The 20,276-nt window shown below is 32.9% G+C and overlaps 1 protein-coding gene across 1 annotated transcript; it reads left to right on the plus strand.

Moving 5' to 3' along the window:
* Positions 1-225: 225 nt before the first annotated feature.
* On the plus strand, positions 226-15,746 carry LOC127846246 ((Lyso)-N-acylphosphatidylethanolamine lipase-like). The gene is made up of 6 exons (XM_052377415.1): positions 226-234; positions 1,988-2,081; positions 8,927-9,454; positions 10,139-10,250; positions 13,986-14,178; positions 15,570-15,746. The coding sequence occupies exons 1-6, from the start codon at positions 226-228 to the stop codon at positions 15,744-15,746; spliced, it is 1,113 nt and encodes a 370-aa protein (XP_052233375.1).
* Positions 15,747-20,276: the final 4,530 nt, after the last annotated feature.

Raw genomic sequence — 20,276 nt, forward strand, 5'->3', positions numbered from 1 at the left:
TATTTACATAGTACGTCTTGATCGTCCGAACCAGTTTTATTTATTATAATTTAAGACATATATTTTTTGATTAACGTACATATCTCTTTATATACAACGGGTATCTACTAAGTTCGTCGTAAACGCCTACATTTTAATTTGATTTCCTTACCTTACCCCAAGAACAGCTTGGCAGAATTTTAAGTGCAGCTGTTCTTTTTTGCTACACCTTGAGAAACACGATACATGGCACGAGTATGTAAAAATGTATTTAACAAACGCATCAAACATCTACAAAGATACCTTCGGTTTACAACTTTAATTTATCAGTTTTGAAAACAATATGTTAACTGCTTTGAGGCCCTTACCACGCAAAGTATTAAGATTGAAATTCACGGTATGATTAAGTATTCAACCAAGATATATAAAGTCGTTCACAATTTCTATGTTATTATTTCCATACTGCCACATCTCATTACGTTTGGTTTAGTTTACGAAATACAATAATGTTTGGTTTTCGGTATGTTAATTTGCAGACCCCATTTATAACAGTAATCATATAAACGATCAATAGACATCTGTAGATCTTCCGGCATTTCGCCCTGTACAACCATATCTTCTGCAAACAATAGCGAAATTAGACCTGCCTGTTCTAAACTTGAACGGCGCGTCGGAGATAACATCATTGTTTTCACAACATGCCGATATTCGCTGGTTGAGTATACGTGCAAAAAAATTGCAAAGCTACTTAATAGGGTGATGCCTCCATATTTACTAGGTCCACCCTTCTTATGTAAAGGGATTATAATCCATTCAGTCCAAGCTAACGTGAATTTGCATGTATTTAAAATCATTTTAAAAAGCGTTGTAATATAACCAGCCAAAATATCGCAGAATTCGATAAAATATTAGTAGTAAAGCAATTTATCTTCACCAGGCGATTTACATTTCTTTAAGATGACAAAAGCTTGAATTACTTAAGTTTATTGCATTTGGCTATCAATGCCACCTAAAACATTTTCGAAATTTTCGAATTCATGTATAATTCATGTGCCCAACACTTGAACATGGTTAATTTCGCTACCGAAACTTTCAAACAGGTCCGTATAAATCAGGTTGGCCATCGGCGAATCACTTCCCCACATATATACATATATATCGCTTAAAGAAATATATTTTCCTCATTATTAAAACGATTTATCTTGTTAAAGCCTCATTATAGTGACGCGGGTATTTTTTTTTACAACATATATTCCACCGTTTATGCTATTGCACGTATATATTACTTTTCCGCCACTATTGCGCTTAGTTTGCCTATGCCTATTTTTCTTAGAAAAGTTTTGTCAATCGTTTCTAGGAATTTCCATTTTGCGTGTTTAACAAGTCCACGATTCTAATAAAATTATTAAACCATACTGTGATAAAAACGAAAGGAAATCCGGATCATCCCGCTTCGCTGCACTTAAACTATTACAGTTCCAGACTACAAACTTTAGCCCATCAGGTCCCACCTACGCATCCTATATTAGCCTGTCGTCGATCTTTATAATGTTGTACATCATGCCCGTATCCCTGCTTGCCTTTCCCTATTGGCTCTTCTAAAGAGACGCCATCTGTTTGCTGCTTTTCCGGTGGGAGTAGTTTTGTCACGTAGAACGGTGTTCCCGTTAATTTTCTACTTCTCCCGCGAACCTGTTATACGCATTGAAGAATGACAATTTGAACACGATGATCCGATGCCTCCCATCGCCGATCCGGTAGATCCATTTCCATAAGTGTGTTTTTTTGCCCAGCCTGTGCACTCTTTCAAATCTCATAGCCGCCACCGCCACCGCTTCCTAGGTTAATTTATGCTCCTCCGACATGGAGTCCCTCACTATGTTTTTTCGCATTTTGTCGGCGTTTCATTTGGTTTTATCGGGATGTTGTCGAATATTAAATTGTTAATTAAACTTTGGGATTGCATATAGTTAATATCTTCTCTTAATTTGTTGTTGTCTCGTTCCAGGTCCGATATCCTTCTCCTTGCTCCCTCAATACCAATGCCCTCGTGTTCGATTTTTTCGATCCTTTCAACGTCTTCGCTAGTATCTTTAGCGACTGTATCCATATTTAACCATACTTATTTGAATTCTTTTTCATAAGTATCCATTTTCCTATCTAGCTTTTCGAGTGCCTTGTATCGCGAGTCAATATTATTGCATGTGAGATCAATTTTGTAAGGCATGGCATTCATGAACGTATTGTTCTCGCAGGTATTGCCTTCCGTAGTTGGGGACATCTTTTACCTGTATATACCTGTAAACCGGCATTATTACCTAGGATGTGATACTAGTGAATTGTTCGATGATAAAACAATCCCAGCCGTGTGCAAATAATACTTCACTGTGACCAATTGACTGTTTTTTTGTGCGTCAATGCGTTCCATTTAAAGGGTGACAGACTAGGGAGTTCACAGATTAAACATGTTTTTTTGCGCACAAGCTCGTCGGATTTTTGGAAGCCATAACCGAATCGCGATATATCGGACATCGCGATATATTGGGCAGCTATATAAGGGAGTATCAGGGTATTTACACAACTTTTTATTGTTGCATGAAGTACAGTCAAGTTACCATTACCGGATCAGTGGTGTAATTAAGTTCTTTTGGTGAGAAGCAATTTATGTTTTGAGACTTCTTTCACACAAGTTTGATTAAATATTACGTTTGCTTACTGGTTCAGCACATTGTCTTATTTTTAAACACAGGCAAAGTGTATTTGTGATACTTTTTTTCGCCGCATAATTCATGCATTAAAGGATCAGTTGCAGTTATAACGGATCACGTGACTGAAACCACTCAGGGGGGGGGGGCATCTAACACGCTATTTGAACTGTTGAAACATGAAATGTGTTGTTTACAATGACCAAGTTACATTGCAAGTTTTAAATTTTATTCATTTTTTTGTTATTAATTGTTTTCTATATGTGATATTGTATCCACACTTTACGCATGATGTTCTTGTGTGAATTATCTATTGAAAATCTTAAAAAGATCGAAAACGGAAAAGACATGGGCATCTTATAAACCATGTAAATTGTTTGAATCATATCTAATCATCGATATTAAACATGGAACATAAATAAAACATTAAGATTGTGATCATTTATTGTAAGAATCAACAAGATTTGCATATATTCTAATATAACATATTATCAATACGCATATTATCACGCTTGATCAGCTATTGCTATAATTCTTCATTTCATTTAAGGTGTTGCAAAATCTTAAACACGAATCAATAATGAAATGGACTTTTGCAGGCAGAAAGACTACAAAATGCCCTTTAAATTAATGCGCAAACTTATTACTTTTTAACAGAGTTATACCATGTGGCCGCGAAAAATGTTCAACCTCGATTTGGAAACGAGACGGAAGTAAACAAAAGTCGTATATACATGTCAGCAAAACATACCGAAATGTTTGACAACGAGTAGCTCCGATTACGACTCAATCAATGCGTTTTAAATAACAGGCCTTGAAGATGCGTTGTGCAAAACATCATCTAAAAATGTCAACTATTCATCGCGATACGCAGTCTTGAACATCAAAGTGATCCGCTATGGGTAATAATCCGGTAATGGTAACTTGACTGTATTGTATCCGTATGTTAAACATTGTTCAAAAGAGAAACATTACAATAGGTTGGGTGATACCGGATATTTTGGAGTGATACCGGATATTTTGGAGTCACGGAAACGTTTTCGAAACAATAATGTTATGCATGCTATATTTTGCAAGTTTACACAGACTGTATCTAAAAAGGCAATCACTTTGTTCTCAATTCTTTGTTTCCGTTTAGACGGGATTAAAGCTAACAACTGTTGTTGTTAAAAAAAATACGAAACAATGTCACGGGAAGTACGAACTCAAACGAAGTAGCCAAACAATGTGGTAGTTGTACTTAACTTTAGAAGATAATGTGACTGTTTTTTTTGTGTTATATAGTAGTGGATGCATAAAAACCCAATTAATTTGTATAGTTACAGGGCGGCATTTACACTTTCTCAAGTCGAAAAAGGTAGCCATGTTGTTTTATTTTGTCTTTTTGGAGGAACTGGAATGATGTTGAAACAAAACCTTCATTTTGCTAATTGAATTTCGAACATTTGACATGGTGAATACATTTGAAGATTTTGTTAGCGATATAATGTCTTTTAAACTGATTTTGCATGGCATCAATAAGGATTACTTCGATTGGTGGAACAATAAAAACCTCATGACATTCTTGTAGGTTCCTCGCTTCCCATTTTGCCATGATTTTTTTTTATCGATAAATAGAGTTTATAAAACATTAAAAAAAACGTCGAATGTAAACCGCAAATTACATATTTAAGTTTAATTGAATGCATGTGCTTGAACAAATGTGAGCGATACGTATAATTTTGAGCCATGTCATAGTGAAGATGGTCTTTTTAGCGCTATTTTTTCAATTCCGTATCTTCTAATTATCAAGGTGAACATAATCTTCATTTAGTGGTATCGATAAAATACACCTATTCGACACGCGGTATTTAACCGTTAATATATAGAAAATATTTATTAGTTATTATGATAGTAAATCAAGAGATGAATCCATTATTTTAAACAATACAGTAATCAAAACCGTGGATAAAGCTTTTATTTGACTTTTATTAGAAATCCTAATCAAATGCATGCGACTACCCGTATTAAAAACCGTGGATAATATAATGACGTATATTAAACAATTATAAACCTCAATCAAACTCATGAGTCTTCCAGTAATCAAAACCATGTATACATCAATCACTTGTATTAGAATCTAAATCATACAAATGGGACTACCAGCAATCAAGGCCGCGGATAACGCAATGGCTAGTATTAGAAACCTAAATCATACAAATGGGACTACCAGCAATCAAGGCAGTGGATAAGGCAATGGCTAGTATTAGAAACCTAAATCTAACTCATGAGACTACCTGCAATTAAAACCGTGGATAACAAATGATAAAAAATAGAAATCTAAACCAAAGAAGCGAGACTACAAAATCGAAAAGCCAGTTTCTAACGGTTTATCCGCCGTTTTCCTCGACAAGCAGCTTATTTTAAATAAAAACGTCATAGATGGAATATGGTTTGATGGCGTCAAAAGTTTATGTTACTCGAAAAGTTGGTATCCATAACGATAAGTTTTAGTCTTTTCATGTATACCATTTTCCGAAAGCTGATCTTTACAAATGTGCTTCGGGGTGTAGAATTGCTCAAATTCCCATAATAGAACATACATTTAACTTTAAATATAAATGTATTGTGTTGCAATTTCGTTTGGTAAGATTGATTAATGTCACATAATCTATCTTAATTATGAATAATATTATTTTGTGTATGTAATACGATGAGTGAATAAGGTACAATCTTGGTATCTGAGACCGTGTTAAGCTTGCATAAATACCACTTACAATTCACTAGTTGTTTCCTATATACGTGAAACGAATGTTGTGTAAATACATGTATATACGATGACAAAACTGATTTTTTTTTTACTTTCCATTATCAAGATTGATAAATTGCATGTTAGCGATGTTAAATATGACTTACTTTCATCTTTAAATGTTATCATATGAGGATTTTGGTACCCGCTCAGCGTAAGAAAGCGTGTTAGACTCACCAAGTAATAACAGCTATTGTGTGTCACTATAGCGAAAACTTTGTTTTGTAAATATTGTAACCAACACAATAAAAAAATACCATTGCAAAATGATTTTCTTTTTATATCACTCGTACCCCCATTAGAGGTATTAACCGCGTATACCGGCGGAAGGTTTGAAAAACTCGTTTTAATTACCGGAATCGCCAATTTAGATGGCTAATCTGGTAAAAAATAATTTTTGCATAAGGATCTGATATACAACACTACCTACCGACTCATTTTAAGTATGTTACCAGAAACAATCAGATTTTAGTGTTGTTATAATTTTACCGAAAATTCTGTCAATGTTCATGTATGTTTTCTTCATATGTCTGTTTCAGTTTACACGAGAGATTTAACTGGATAAAGTGGAAACCCACCTCTGTGTATAAGCTTGAGCAAGCTGAATCCCGCGTTTTAGATTGTAAGTTAATTACTTTTACCTCATCAATTAGTAATAAGAAAGATAAGATCATGAATTAAGTTTAAACATTAAATTATTTAAGCTTGATTGCATCATAAGCATTTCGCTGTTAAAGATATTTTTTATTTGATTTCATTTTCGTTTCGGATCATATGCAGACAGAGTTTCGTTTAAACTTTGAACCTCAAAGGGTAAAAATGAATACAAAATGGGTTGTGCTCCACGGCGACATAAATATGCTCTTTTATAATTTGCAAGTATAGAATTTATATGCATTTTATTTTAAATCACGGCGTAAGCCATTTCAGGTCAAATTTTAAAGAGACAAAATAAATAAAGAGATTTTACTTTTGAAAAAAAAACGTATTTTGTGTTTTGCAGTCATATTTGTGCACATGAGAGCATGCATATGAGTGTTATTTGTTATAGTCAAATTTGGGGCCGGTTTTCGGACTCACCAATATATGTTTTTTTTATATTGAAAATGATTAAATTCTAATTGTGGCAAAGTATGTTCATAACTATGAAATCAACAACAGGGGGGATATTATATACCTATTATAAACACTACCAATTATATGAGTGCTCAGGTTGGCTTAAAAAACACACGCTCAAACTCACTGTAACATTAATTTTTAATTATCATCAATTATTTAATATTAAAATCTACAATAATGTGCTTTTTCGGATCTGAAGCTCTGTGCGGATTACCGGTAGATTGGCACAATGACGTTTTTTTAAAACAAACTTTTCTGATTGTACATAATACATGTAAGTAGGTGATTTTAGTAACAATAATTCCACACACTAAAACCACAGGTGCAAGTAACGTACCCTGGATAGTATTTTTTTTAGGAGACCAATATATTCAAATTAATATATAAAATCATGTTTAATGAGAAAACAATCGGCAAAGAACCATGAAAACAAAAATCCCTACCCTCTGATATTGGAATTATAACAAGGTCATTAACTTGAATTTATCATAGACCTGTCTTCGCGGGTCGCAAAAATGTCAAAATTGCTTTAATCCAAAGCATTCCTTGATCCGCTTATGGGCAATTGGACAACCTTTCAAAAGAAAGTTTACTTCTGTTTGAAAATCTGTCCAGCCGTTAACTCACAGTCAGTCGCTTACAAAGCAATATATCGAGCCCGCTTGTCAACCCGAATAAATCTTCGACAGAGTTTCAAACAATATTTTTTAGTTTTTCCCCTTAATCGATAGCTCGCGTCCTATTCCTTTAAAACAACGAGGCATGTCACATAATGCATGCATATGCAACCACTTACCTCTAAAAAAAAATTCCAAAAGTTTATATTTTCTTTGAAACAACTGTTTTAACTCTAAATTTGGTTTACTTGAAAACGAAAGTAGCCATTGCTCTTGAACCCGGCTTGGCAGTGAATTACACTGACAGAGCCTGGCACAGAAATATCCAATCAACAACAACAACGACGCTTTGACAACTGTAAATAAATGATCAATACTAATCATTCTGATTGTATTGGAATGAATTTTTAGGGGTAAGTGGTTGCATATGCATTATGTGACTGGCCTCGTTATTTTAAAGGAATTATAAGTAAATATTTATATTTATCGGCATACTAGTAAATAAATGCTCCTGTTGGTTCGTTTGATACGTTCGTTAGTTGAATAAAAAAATCGATGATAAATATTCAAACATGTGTATTTAAATTTTATTTTCTGGTAATATGTCTTTCAATTCAAATGGATATTTTGTTGCAAAAAAGAATCTTATATCATGTGGCGCCTTACTTTGTTGATTTTCATACTCTCAAATCGTTAAGATGCTTAACAACAATTTGTATTTCGCAAACTTTTCCTGGCAAACGACCAAAAAATCAATCTGCCATCTCCTTGCTGCCTTCCTTATAGTCTACCGTTATTTAAAATAAATATTATCCAATTGTTATTGTTTACGCAAAAGGTTTCCAACATATTATATGCTGTTGTCCATTCAGCCTATCGTGTGTGCGCTTTTCTAGTATAACAAGAGCTTAACACGAAACGTATATGAAATGCTAAAAACACAGACCTCTTAATAACGTCATGTTGCACCTATAATATCATCTGACTTATCCAAAAGATATATTATATTGACTGCTTGATAAAGGGGAACTTGTATTTAATTGGGTGTTGTTGTGAAAAAAAGTATTAATGTCCTTCTTAATTGTTGCCAAACACATTTTATTTTAATTCATGGCACACACGAAATTTGATCGGCACATTTGTATAAGTGGGTCGGTTTGACAAAAAAAACACTATTTTATGATAATGTATTTGTCTCATATTTTTATTACTCATGGAACCAATCACTGTGTCTCTTTGTGGCATGTTGTATTAAATATTATAGCTATGTGAATGGTTAATATATCATTTATATTCTTGAGGTTCAATAATGTCCTTTGAAGACATTGGATGGCTTGAAATTTCAAATATTAAGTTTATAAATTTGCAGAGTAAATAACAGGTTATTTGATACAATGTGTTTAATTAATAAATAAATAAGCCATATAAATAAGGAACAAAACTCTGATGCAACACTTAAGGCTAAATCGTCATCAATAATAATTAATTAATTATCATTTGATATATTTTCTGCATGTCCATGTTGGAGCAGAAAAATAGCATTTGTTCCGGAATCGGTCCATCAACTATATAACAATTACACATTTCTTATTATTGTTTCAAAATGTTCGCATTATCTTTACCTTTGTCAAAAACAAATATGATCAGATATGGTACGTGTTCTTTAGTAAGCTGTACGCTTTATAATTTAACATTCAAAGATTCACTTTTCTGTTTAGATATCAAATGCAGTTTGGAGAAGAAATGGGTTGATCTTCCTCAAAGTCAGCACCGTATACGGACAATTGTTGCGAACAAAGATAAACCCAAAACTCCCTTGGTCATGATTCATGGCTTAGGGGGTGGGGTAGGAGTATGGGTGCACAACATAGACTCGTTGGCAGAGAAACGACCAGTGTACGCATTTGACCTTCTTGGGTTTGGACGCAGCTCAAGGCATGAGTTTAGCCATAGGGCCCAACCGATTGAAAAGGAATTTGTTGAATCTATTGAAGAATGGCGTAAGGAGATAAAAATCGACAAAATGGCCCTGCTTGGACACTCTCTTGGTGGTTATTTAGCGAGCGCTTATTCTATTAAATACCCTGAAAATAGAGAACAATTATTTTTAGTTGATCCATGGGGATTTCCAGAAGAGTCGGAATTCGAAACTGAACCATTCCGAAGAGTGCCAACCGTTCTCAAAGAATTTGATAGAATTTTTATGTATGAAATTCTTGCTGTATTTCGAGCCGCAGGACCTTTGGGTGAGTTAGTAAGCAACAACTTTCACCATTCAATAAAATAACTAGATTAATAAAGTACCAACTGGTGCAGTAAATATGCTATTCTGCATTCCCTTTAATAGAGGTATGGTTAAACCATGAATTATTTGAGTAATTGGCATGGATGCGAATAGAAATGAATTCAAGTATTGATAACATTGTTTCAGAGGCTTACGATGTTAGAAAACAATACTTTGACGCAACAAATATTGTCGAAGTGTAAAGAATATTCGATAATGTAGATGCTTGTAGTAATTAAACATGTATCAAATAAGAAGAGACGAGAATATATTGCTAGAAATACCTGTTACCTCTTGAATAAGACTGGTCAGTTTTGAATTAAGGAATTGCAGATTTAAAGGAAAAAAAACTATGAAAATAAACTCCACTTCAATAACTCATATTGAAACATGTAGATATCAAGTACATTCTGCAAACATTTCAGTTATTAATTTAATTATTCGCATTAGTGTGGATATTGTTTTTTAAAAATTGGGATGTTTTCATTTTTAATGATGGGTCGTTTTTAGAGAATGTTTAATTATTTAAAGATCAAGTTAATATTATAAAAAATAACTGCTTTTATATACAACTATGTAATAATATTGTTTGTTTATGGTATGTGTAGTGTTTCGTTCTTTATTAAACATATCTTAATTGCTGTAGGTCCTCGCTTGATGAAACTGATTTTTTATAAAATCAGGACAAAATTTGACAAAGTGTTTGATGATAACACAATTCTGGACTACATTTACCATTGCAATGCACAAAGGCCCACGTAAGTCTTGCTTATGTTAACGTCAATAATGTTGAAATTTTGCAAAATCGTTGTTCCACCAAATACTGACTACTTTCGTTGGTATAGACATGGGTCTTGCCTGATCAAAAATCTTATGACAAATTAACATTATGGCAGATTTTTTAACGTTCCTTACTAATATAGAATGATGATCAATATGATAATAAAATTGGGTAAATGTAGAAGAGACGTAGAAGTGACGAAAATAAACAGATTTACGGATATAAACACGAGGAGCTTGTAGGATCTTATAGGATACAGTGCTGCCCGTCTTTCGTTAGAGCGTGCGTTGCTTGATGTGCATAATTATTTCCCTGAACGACTTCTCCTCCTTAACGCCTAGTATTATTTAAAGTCTCCGGTCATTGCTACATATATAGGCAGAATGGTAATAAAACGTGTTTTTATTGAGGATATTACTGAAAATCCGGTTGCAATCGGTCGAAAACAAACAATATAGCGATTTTTATTTTGGGGTCGAGTACGGTAAGAAACGAAAACGACCTATTTAATATTCATGATTCGATACGTTATTTCAAACCTAAACAAACAAAATGGCTGCTACGGGCTAATTTAGCGGAGAGAAGGTAAGAACAAATGCAAATACATCTGTTTCAGCCGGAAACTGAGTTGCAACGCTACGTTTTTGCTTAACCTTTGTATTTATCGTCACTATGCTTATAATGTTTAGCGAAAGCTAAATATAGCTATAATTTGCATAACTCGCGACGCTGCAATGGTTTTCGCCTATTAAATGTATTTATCATGGTCATTTATATATTATTTTATCGATTTTCAAAACCGATTTTGACCAGGTTCGATGTCAACCTCAATAAAAAATATATTTCAATGAATTTATGTAAAGAGTAGTTCTCGCTATATGATTTATATGCAAAACAACGATCTAATTCGCAAACTGAGGCTTTAACAAAACTTCACAAGATCATGTGGGGATCTTTCAAAGTTGTTAAAATCATTCCAATTCATTGCATACTAGTATGTAGGTCATACACAAAACCATAGATAAATAAAATTAAAATTTCAATTCATTTCTTAGACCATATGGTTTGGGGCCATACTTTTAATTTTTTAACATCTTCTTGATATCATCTACTTAACTGCAATAGTCAGGGGTCATATAATTTTTATAGGTTGATATAGCAAACTGAAGTAATATTTCTATTCATAAACCCAGGCGACCAAGAGGTGCAGTACTTTGTTTTTTTAACATCGCATAACAAGATATGTATGTAAGTGTATATGTATCTGACGCAAATGAATGTAAACACAATATATTTTCACCACATACGCTATCATGGAAGCTGCCATTCATACACCCTTGTAAGCATTGTGAGCAATTGGAGATCTTCAAGCCCAAATTGCGATGGATTTAAAAACTATGGAAATAACACAGGACAGCAAAAACAATAAATTAAATACCAATTAATCGAAAACGATGGATGTAACAGAAACAACACTTGATAAACAACCCAGTTTCAGCATATGATTTTCTATAACCGAGGTTCAACATAATGTTGTCCTCTAGTAAGTTTGGTTAAATTATGTCAATGGGGTCAAAATTGGCCCCATACTAGGGGTTTCTTATTTTAATATAAATATAGTGACAACTCTAATTTGTTCTTATAATGCCCTAGACCATATTCAATCTAACATAGTACAAAAATAGACAAAATCCCAGTTATTACCTAAACATTACACAGTCTGCACATGGTTTTTCCCTATATGTCTTAGGTGAGTGAGCTGTTGCAATAAACATGGTTGTTTATTGTAAATGGACAATTTATGAATACATACAAACAAATGTTCGCAGTACAGTAAGTACCCAGTCGTCCTTGTATTGAGCTGATAAGATAAGACTCAGCGTAGGGGTCAATTCTAGAAGTGTTAATCTAGTATGTAATCATGCTTTATTTGAATTTTCAACCTCAGTTTTATGTTGTTGTTTTTTCATCTACTGGTACGCTGAAAACAGCTTTAATTTATACAGAAATAACATTTAATCACATTGATTATAGATATTTCCTTTTTATATCGTAGGGATTTTATTATTGGTATACAACACTTAAGCACACAATGCTCAGGGTGATCTATTGTGATCACCTTATTTTTTCGGTGTTCGTCGTCAACTATTAGCTCGTATCTACTCAAGAGGCAACATTCGCATCAAATCTCGATGACACTTGGTCAAAATGTTTATCTTGAAAACATCAAGGCAGATTTTGAGTCTGGTCCACGTGCGTCCAAAACAAGGTTACCAGATACAATATTTAAAAAAGATCTAATATCTTATTGCCAAATGTATTATTCAATCTTGATGACGCTTGGACAGAATTTTAAATGAGACAATGATTAGGCCGATTTCTGGGTATCATTCGTAAAACAACAAGGTCACCGGGTCAAATTTTAGAAAAAAAACTTGCTTAAACTCAAGAATAAAACATTTTTGACTCAATATAGGGCACGTGCATCAAAAACTGAGATCAGCATTCCAATTTGGTTTGTATCTTGTTTTGTTATACTCCGAATGACACAGGCTCATTGTAGTATTAGAAAAATATAGTATTTTGCTTTAAACATTAAAACCAGTAGAGAGGGGAATAATTTGAACAAACTACAGGACCACAATACGATGTTGCACACCAAATATTAAACACCTAACCCTTGCGGTTGCAGAGGACATTTTTAAAGGTATGTTCGGTATAAGTGACACCTAGCTAGTTTTGATCCATGTGAATAGCTTGAACAAACATACAAGTACAAAAATATGCGTAGATACACAACACGTCCAAGCCCTGAACCTTGCGGTAACAGGGAAGGTTCTCGAAGTTAATCGATATTTTAACATGTAGCTTTTACGGAGATTCTTGATATAAACTGATAGTTGCCTCAATGTATTAGCCAATTTATGAATATGTTGGCTTGTGAACTAAGCGATCATTTTAGGCACAAATCTGTAAAAATTACTTCAGATTGCATTTTGCAGAATGATTCAATTGCAAAACAATAAAAAAAATACATAACATCAATATTTGTGACATGTTTTTCTTACCCCATTCAAACAAGGCAAATTTAAAATTCGTTATTAAATTTCACGAGCTCACATTGTTTTGTGTTGTCATTTTTAAAGTAAGACACAATAGTGTGATCTGGCTGAAAAGGCATGTTCACCACTTTAGTAACTGGGTCTTTGTATTTAATATTTATAATTTTAATGTTAATATAAACTGACAAAAATCGTTTTGTGAATTATAAAGATCGCGAAAAAATGTGAAATACCAAGCAAACACTTAACTTTTATTTTAGCTGTTCCTTCAACTACTTAACATATTCACTTGCTGATTTAATAAAGGCTTTTCCATAAGGCAATTTAATTATCATCATCAATTTTGAAAAACAGTATGTTTATATTTTAAGTATTCTAGGCATTTCCTTGTTTTTATATATATTTTTTATTTAAGTACTGCAATAAATTATTGGTTCGTAGCTGCCTATTTAAAAAGAACATTTAAAACTTTGATAATTATAGTACCTTCAAATTGTAGTATGTCCAATTAACTCACCGATTCCAATACCATGGTGACAGTTGGGGGACTCAGTCAAAATTCCATCGCTTTATGTAGAAAAAAAATCATTTTCATTAAATTTCATTTAAATTTAAAGTTTTGAATAATAGCGTTGATGTCAACCTTTCAGCGGTGAAGCTGCCTTTCGAACGCTCTCTCATGCTCCGAATTATGATAACGCAAAACGCCCAATGGTATACCGAGGAAAATTGGCTGAGATCCACAAAGATATACCAATCACCTTCATAAATGGCTCTCATACATGGCTTGATACCACATGGATGGATGGGTTTCAACGGAACGGAAAAGCCTTAGATGTTGTGGTAAAATATAATGTGTATATATCCCCGTAATCTCAAATTAAAGTATAGCTGTTGCACTACCAATTTCATCCAGATGTATGCCACTTTGGTAAATCCTATTCTAACACGTCGATGCAAACAAGGATGTCCCGTTCCCTACTTCACAGGGCTTTGTCACTTTGAGAAGTAAAAGATTGAATATTGCCAACGAGAGCTTGAAAATACATGCCTAAGCCATACATGTATCTTTTTATGATTTTGGAATACATTACCACAAATGGGTATTATAAACATATGACGTTTCGTTTTAAACACTCGTCTACCTTCCATAAAGGTCAAGGTCACACGAAGATATAAAAAAATAATGTGGCTATGAAACAATTTAGAAGTTCCCTTCGAAACAAATGTTCATATAGGTATAGCATCAGATGATAATACCTGTCTCTCTACCTTAAATGTCAGGATAATGCTTAAAAGTCAAAGTACAAAGTTTTCCATAAAACAGCTTGAAAATATAACTTTGTCATATATTTATATATGTTTTAATAAATTTCACCAAACAACCACCATTTCAAGATGACATGTCGCTTTTAACGCTATTCACAATACCTTAAAGTTCAAGTCATACTTGGAGGAAAAATGAAAGAATACCGCTGTGGTCCATAAACGTAATCAAAATGGCAGGATACACCGGTGGTCCATGAACACAATCAGCATGACCCTGTTTCTGTTTGAAAGTAGGACACATATTTTATTGTAATACACTGATTTATTAAAAAAACATTATGAGTAAGAACAGCTTAATTAACACACATTAAATATTGCTTCATTACAATTTATATAAATTTGTATAGATGGTATAATAATTTACTGTTAAATACATTATTGTCATACACATTTGGAATTAAAGACACTGTTCACTCAATGTGTGATTGCCCCTCGTATTATGGCATATGTATATTTATATATATGCACACTATTTACTAGTTTCCTCAAATAAGCTTGTCCCGGACAATGCAACAGGTAAAAAATACGTTTTTATGTTATAAAACTTTAAAACATAAGGGACAAAATCCACACTTTCATTAAGGGTCTTTAAAGTTGACATTGAACTTTATGTATGAATATCTGAACATACTTGAACGATGAATATTGTATTGACATCTTGTGAAGTTGTTGAATAATATTCCACTTACAAACTGTTGTAATGTCATGCGCCACAAACAGTGTATACTTGATTATTGATTTACATTTATCCAAAGTCACTATTTTCACCATATGCTTGTTGTAAAATAACACAAACTTGTTCTATTTTGTATGACAGGGTTGACAAGCGATGATCGGATAATACTGCAAATTTACTTTATTATGATAGAAATTTGCTAAAGTTAATTTTGTCTTAATATTTTAAGGTGATAAAAGACGCTGATCATCACGTGCATGCAGACAAACCAGTCGACTTCAACAATGTGATAAATAAGTACCTAGACAAAATGGATGTTGATTCAGACGGCAAGAGAAAAGAAAAGTTGAAAGAAGAAGCAGATTGGAAGGAATTATTGTTAAAGAAGTGTGAACAATTGTGGTAAAAAGCCGGCCCAGTCATCAAATACTTACAAAATAGTACTTAACAGTCCTGGTTCATAGTTGAAATCTTATCAAAAATGAAAAAGAAATACATTAAAATTGGTCAATAATGATTTTATACTAGTATTGCTTATTGATTCTATGCACGTAATGGTAATTGATGATCCGCGAGTAAATCTAGTAAAAACACTTTGCTCGTACCCAGCGGCATTAAAGCACATATTCCATTCACACCAAGTACTAACCAACATAAGCATAAATAAATGTTTATCTGCAAAACGAAATTGTTTTCATTAAATTAACGTCATTTCCTGTCATAAAATGGATGCTATTTTAGCGCGTATTAGGTAACTAGCATTTTCATGGGACTTGGGCATGCAGTTTCAAACTATCCGAGGTTCAGCACTGATCGGAGAAAGCATTAAATCACTCGAGTGTTGACGTTGTTACATATAAATACTCTATAATAAATGCCAAGGCATATAATTTGAAAACCATGTTAAAAAGAGATGCATGTAAAAGGGTGTTAATGATAGAAAATGATCAGTAATCTTTATTTATTTTGTTAATATTTTGAAAGGATTTGGAGAGAGAACATGCACCATAGAAGCCTAACCCAGTTGCATTAACACTCACACATGTTTGCAAAGGGGTGAAAAAATGTCTCACAGTTATCACATATTGAAGTAAAACTTGACCATTTTGACCATAATAACAATTTATTAAATATTTATGATTAAACTTGAATAAGTCATCTTAAGTAAGAAAATTTTCCACATAATTGTAATTGTTTTTTTGCTGCAAAAAGGCATTTTCGATTTTATTTGGACAAAATTTTAATTTGTTTTGAAATTAACAAGCATATCACTTTTCATTATGTGTCCATTCCAATTATTTGATAATATTTACTATTAACAGGTTCTTATTGATTTTTATTAAATAAGATGTATTCATTATTTTAATCAAAATTAAAACATAAGTTTAGTATTTTCCCATCAAACTTAATAGATTGATAGGAAATATATGAACTAATAAGGTTTGCTAGGGTGCCCAGATTTGGTCTGGTTTTGTCTTAGGAAATATCATAAATTTAAATAGTTTGCATGCTATTGTTGTAAAGACATAAACTTTAGTATTACAAGTCTTACTTGTTTTACAATTGATTCATTTAGTATAAACAATCCAGTTTAACTCTTTAAAAAAAGTGGTCGAATGTACATGAAAAAGGGCTATGCAATTAAACCATATGTCATAATGTTTCATAATGTTTCTTTTGATATTTTTAGTTCAATTTTTCTCTCTTTTTTTGTTTTTTGCTGAGTGATTTCTTGGCATGGTTTCATTTAACAACTAATTAGTATTGTCGCATGCATGCGTATTACTATATTAATTATTGCCGTATGTATTCTTATAACACTTGTTAGTATTGTCGTATGTTTTGTTATAACGCATGTAAGTTTTGTCCCATGTATGCTTAAAACACTTGTAAGTTGTGTCATATGTATTCTTTAAACACTTGTAAGCACTGTCGTATGTATGCTTAAAACACGTGTAAGTATTGTCGTATGTATGCTTAAACACTTCTTAGTATTATCGTATGTTTGCATAAAACATTTGTAAGTATTGTCGTATGTTTGCTTAAAACACTTGTAAGAGTTGTCGTCTGTATGCTTAAAACACTAGAAAGTATTGGCCTGTGCATACGTATAACACGAGAAAGGATTGTCGTATGTATGCGTATAAAACTGCTACCTTGCGATTTTTTTTCATTAATGAGTATGTAAAATCAAAACTCCTGTTAAGAGCTCTTAACAGTGAATTGCGATGGAATTATTGAATGTACACTCGAGTAAAAAAACAAACTAAAATTTAATTAAATGTTATTTTAATTGTTGCCATTAAATAGGGATGCTGAGTTGAATATTAAACTCTCCATGATCGTTTTAACCATCTGTTGTATATTTTACCTGTTTTTCGTACCATTAAAGTTTGCAAATAATGTGCATGCCGGTTAAGCTTTATTAGTATTGTCTTTAATGCATAGATCTATTATTCGACTGCAAAACACGTATCTTCAAGGGTTGACATATAAATATGTATGTATATTTGTATATACATACAAATAAAACTTGCCATATTATCTTTCTCAACACCATTTTAATCTTGTACATAGTTGAATAGTTCTCACTGTATTTTTACGTCCATACTACCTGGAAATCTTTCTTAAATCATAATTGTTCAGTATTTCTAAAATTGAATGTATATATGCTGCTTAATCATATTTAAGTTACGCTTCGTGCTTGTAATCATAAATTTAGTGAAAGTGTGTTAAACTGTGATAGCATTTGTATTTTCAAGTCACCGATATTATTTCGGGCTATTAGTTCATGACATGTCGGTTTTTCCGAGTTGTATCAAATCATTGAGGTTATTTCCTTCTAAATATTTTCCAGTTCCTAAAATAAAGATACTGGACGGAAAATCGAACATCCTAGTATCTCATCAAGCCGTTTTGAACGCATTGCTCTTTTAAAAAGCAAAACTCGAGGTGCGATTACGATCTTAATTTCCTTGACCAAACACGGTGGCCTTAATGTCAACAAACCAATGTTTTTTTACAATCTGACTGTTCTTGATTTACAATATAAGCGTTTATTCTAGTATTTTAATGAAGAAGGTTTGATCCATTACATCGCTCTACCAGGTTCTTTGTCTTCTCAAAAGCGAGATTATGCGATTTTGTCAAATATTTATGAATTTATATACAATGTTTATAAAACGTATTATACATATATTTCAATATAAATTAAAATAAAATTTAAGAAGAAAATGTATCGAAAAATGTATAATAAGCCAGATATTTAATTATGAAATCGAAAATGTCTGTACAGTCGAATTCTCCAGCATGTATATCATGTATGTATGATGTGAATCTAAATTTAGTTTAACGGTGCATTTTAAATTCCTGCAACGATATCTCTTCATTCGACACACGAACACTAACTCCGATCCTAATAAAAAGACGAATGTTTCGGTTAATGCAGGAAAATATGTGCACAAAATCTTCGTCATAATCGGCTAGGGGCGCTAATATGTCTTTGCTGCATTTTATGAAATTTGTCTTCAATGTATAATTTTTCTTGCCTATTTTGTGTTATTGTAATATATTTTTATCAATATATTACATTTAACACATATAAAAATCGTATAATCTCGCTTTAAAGCTCCGCCAACTATCGACTTTTCCCACTGGATGTTTACCCCTCTGTCATATGCTTTTCCCCATTATTGATTTTGTATCAAAGAATTTAAAAATGTGTTTGTAAACTTCATATGGGTTCAAAAATCACAACGATATTAATAACCGAACACAAACCGATGCGCATGTTTCATCAAAATTTTCTTTAATTCCTCTAATTTAAAAGAAGAAGGCGATTGAAGCAGACTGACACTTATCATTTGCGAAATGACTTATACCTATTGATCCATTGCAAGTCGTTGAAACCACCAAATTCCTGTGCGGACTTCACAGGCTAATCTGGGACGACACTTTACGCACATGCATTAAGCCCAGCTTTCTCAGAACGCGACTCATTTATAGTATCATTAAAAGATGGTATATGTATTGAATTCATATTTCATATTCACTCGATGCTTTAAGATTTAGTAAATGATTAAATTGACATTTAAAACGTATAGTCACTTTAAACATTTAAACAACAAATGTTAAGTTTGTCACGAGTGAAAGTAGTGTTTTCCGTAAAATTTTGAGCAGCAAGTTCCCTGAATTAAAACAGGCGTTTTTTTTCGCTGAATTAAATTGATCTTTTGGGGAAAAGTAACCGGCGCCGAGATTATTAGAAACTGGTGAAATCGCCGGCTGCAGGTGCTTCTGAAGAACGCTTGTGTAATGCAAGAGGACGAAGTGGCATGCTTTTATCACGTTTTGGTCCAAAAATCTGTCTCGGACATTAGGTATTTTTGGACACCACGCTTTCTTCAATTATAAAACAAAAGCAATTGATCCGGCAATTATTTTTTAGGAAACACACGTATGTTTAGCTGAGAATTATTTTTTTCAATTGACCTGCTGTTACAAATCATGTAAAAAGGATATAAAAAAAGATGTCCTATGCATTGTTTGCAATTCGTAGGTTGGGTTTGAATCTATTATTGCATCGACTACACATGCCTATTTGAGATACACTTGTTTCATACTCTTCAATGAATTTGATGATTTTACCGAAATTTGCGACTGTCTATTTAAATCGGAGTAACTATACCCGTCGGATTTTCGATCCATACCGAAGCGTATGTCGGCTGTCTTTCCTCATGCATTGAGGATTTCCAAATTACTCGCCACAAATGTTCGCCTACATCAAAGGGTGAGCTAACCTGCCACTATCATGTTGCTAACGTCAAACTATGCCGTAACAAAGTATTGTGTATATAAAAGACTAGAACAAATTAGCTATGGTGTACATTGTGCACATATGTAAATATCGCTCAAAAAGAGAAGAAATGCTAGTTCA

This window comes from Dreissena polymorpha, chromosome 9 (assembly GCF_020536995.1).
Source record: "Dreissena polymorpha isolate Duluth1 chromosome 9, UMN_Dpol_1.0, whole genome shotgun sequence".
NCBI lineage: Eukaryota > Metazoa > Mollusca > Bivalvia > Myida > Dreissenidae > Dreissena > Dreissena polymorpha.

What these genes read in the sequence shown, in the direction of transcription:
- LOC127846246 (XM_052377415.1), top strand. An exon ending in CGCTAGTATCTTTAGCGACT is followed by an intron (nt 2,082 to 8,926) that starts GTATCCATATTT and finishes TTTTCTGTTTAG; the next exon opens with ATATCAAATGCAGTTTGGAG. An exon ending in TGCAATGCACAAAGGCCCAC is followed by an intron (nt 10,251 to 13,985) that starts GTAAGTCTTGCT and finishes TCAACCTTTCAG; the next exon opens with CGGTGAAGCTGCCTTTCGAA.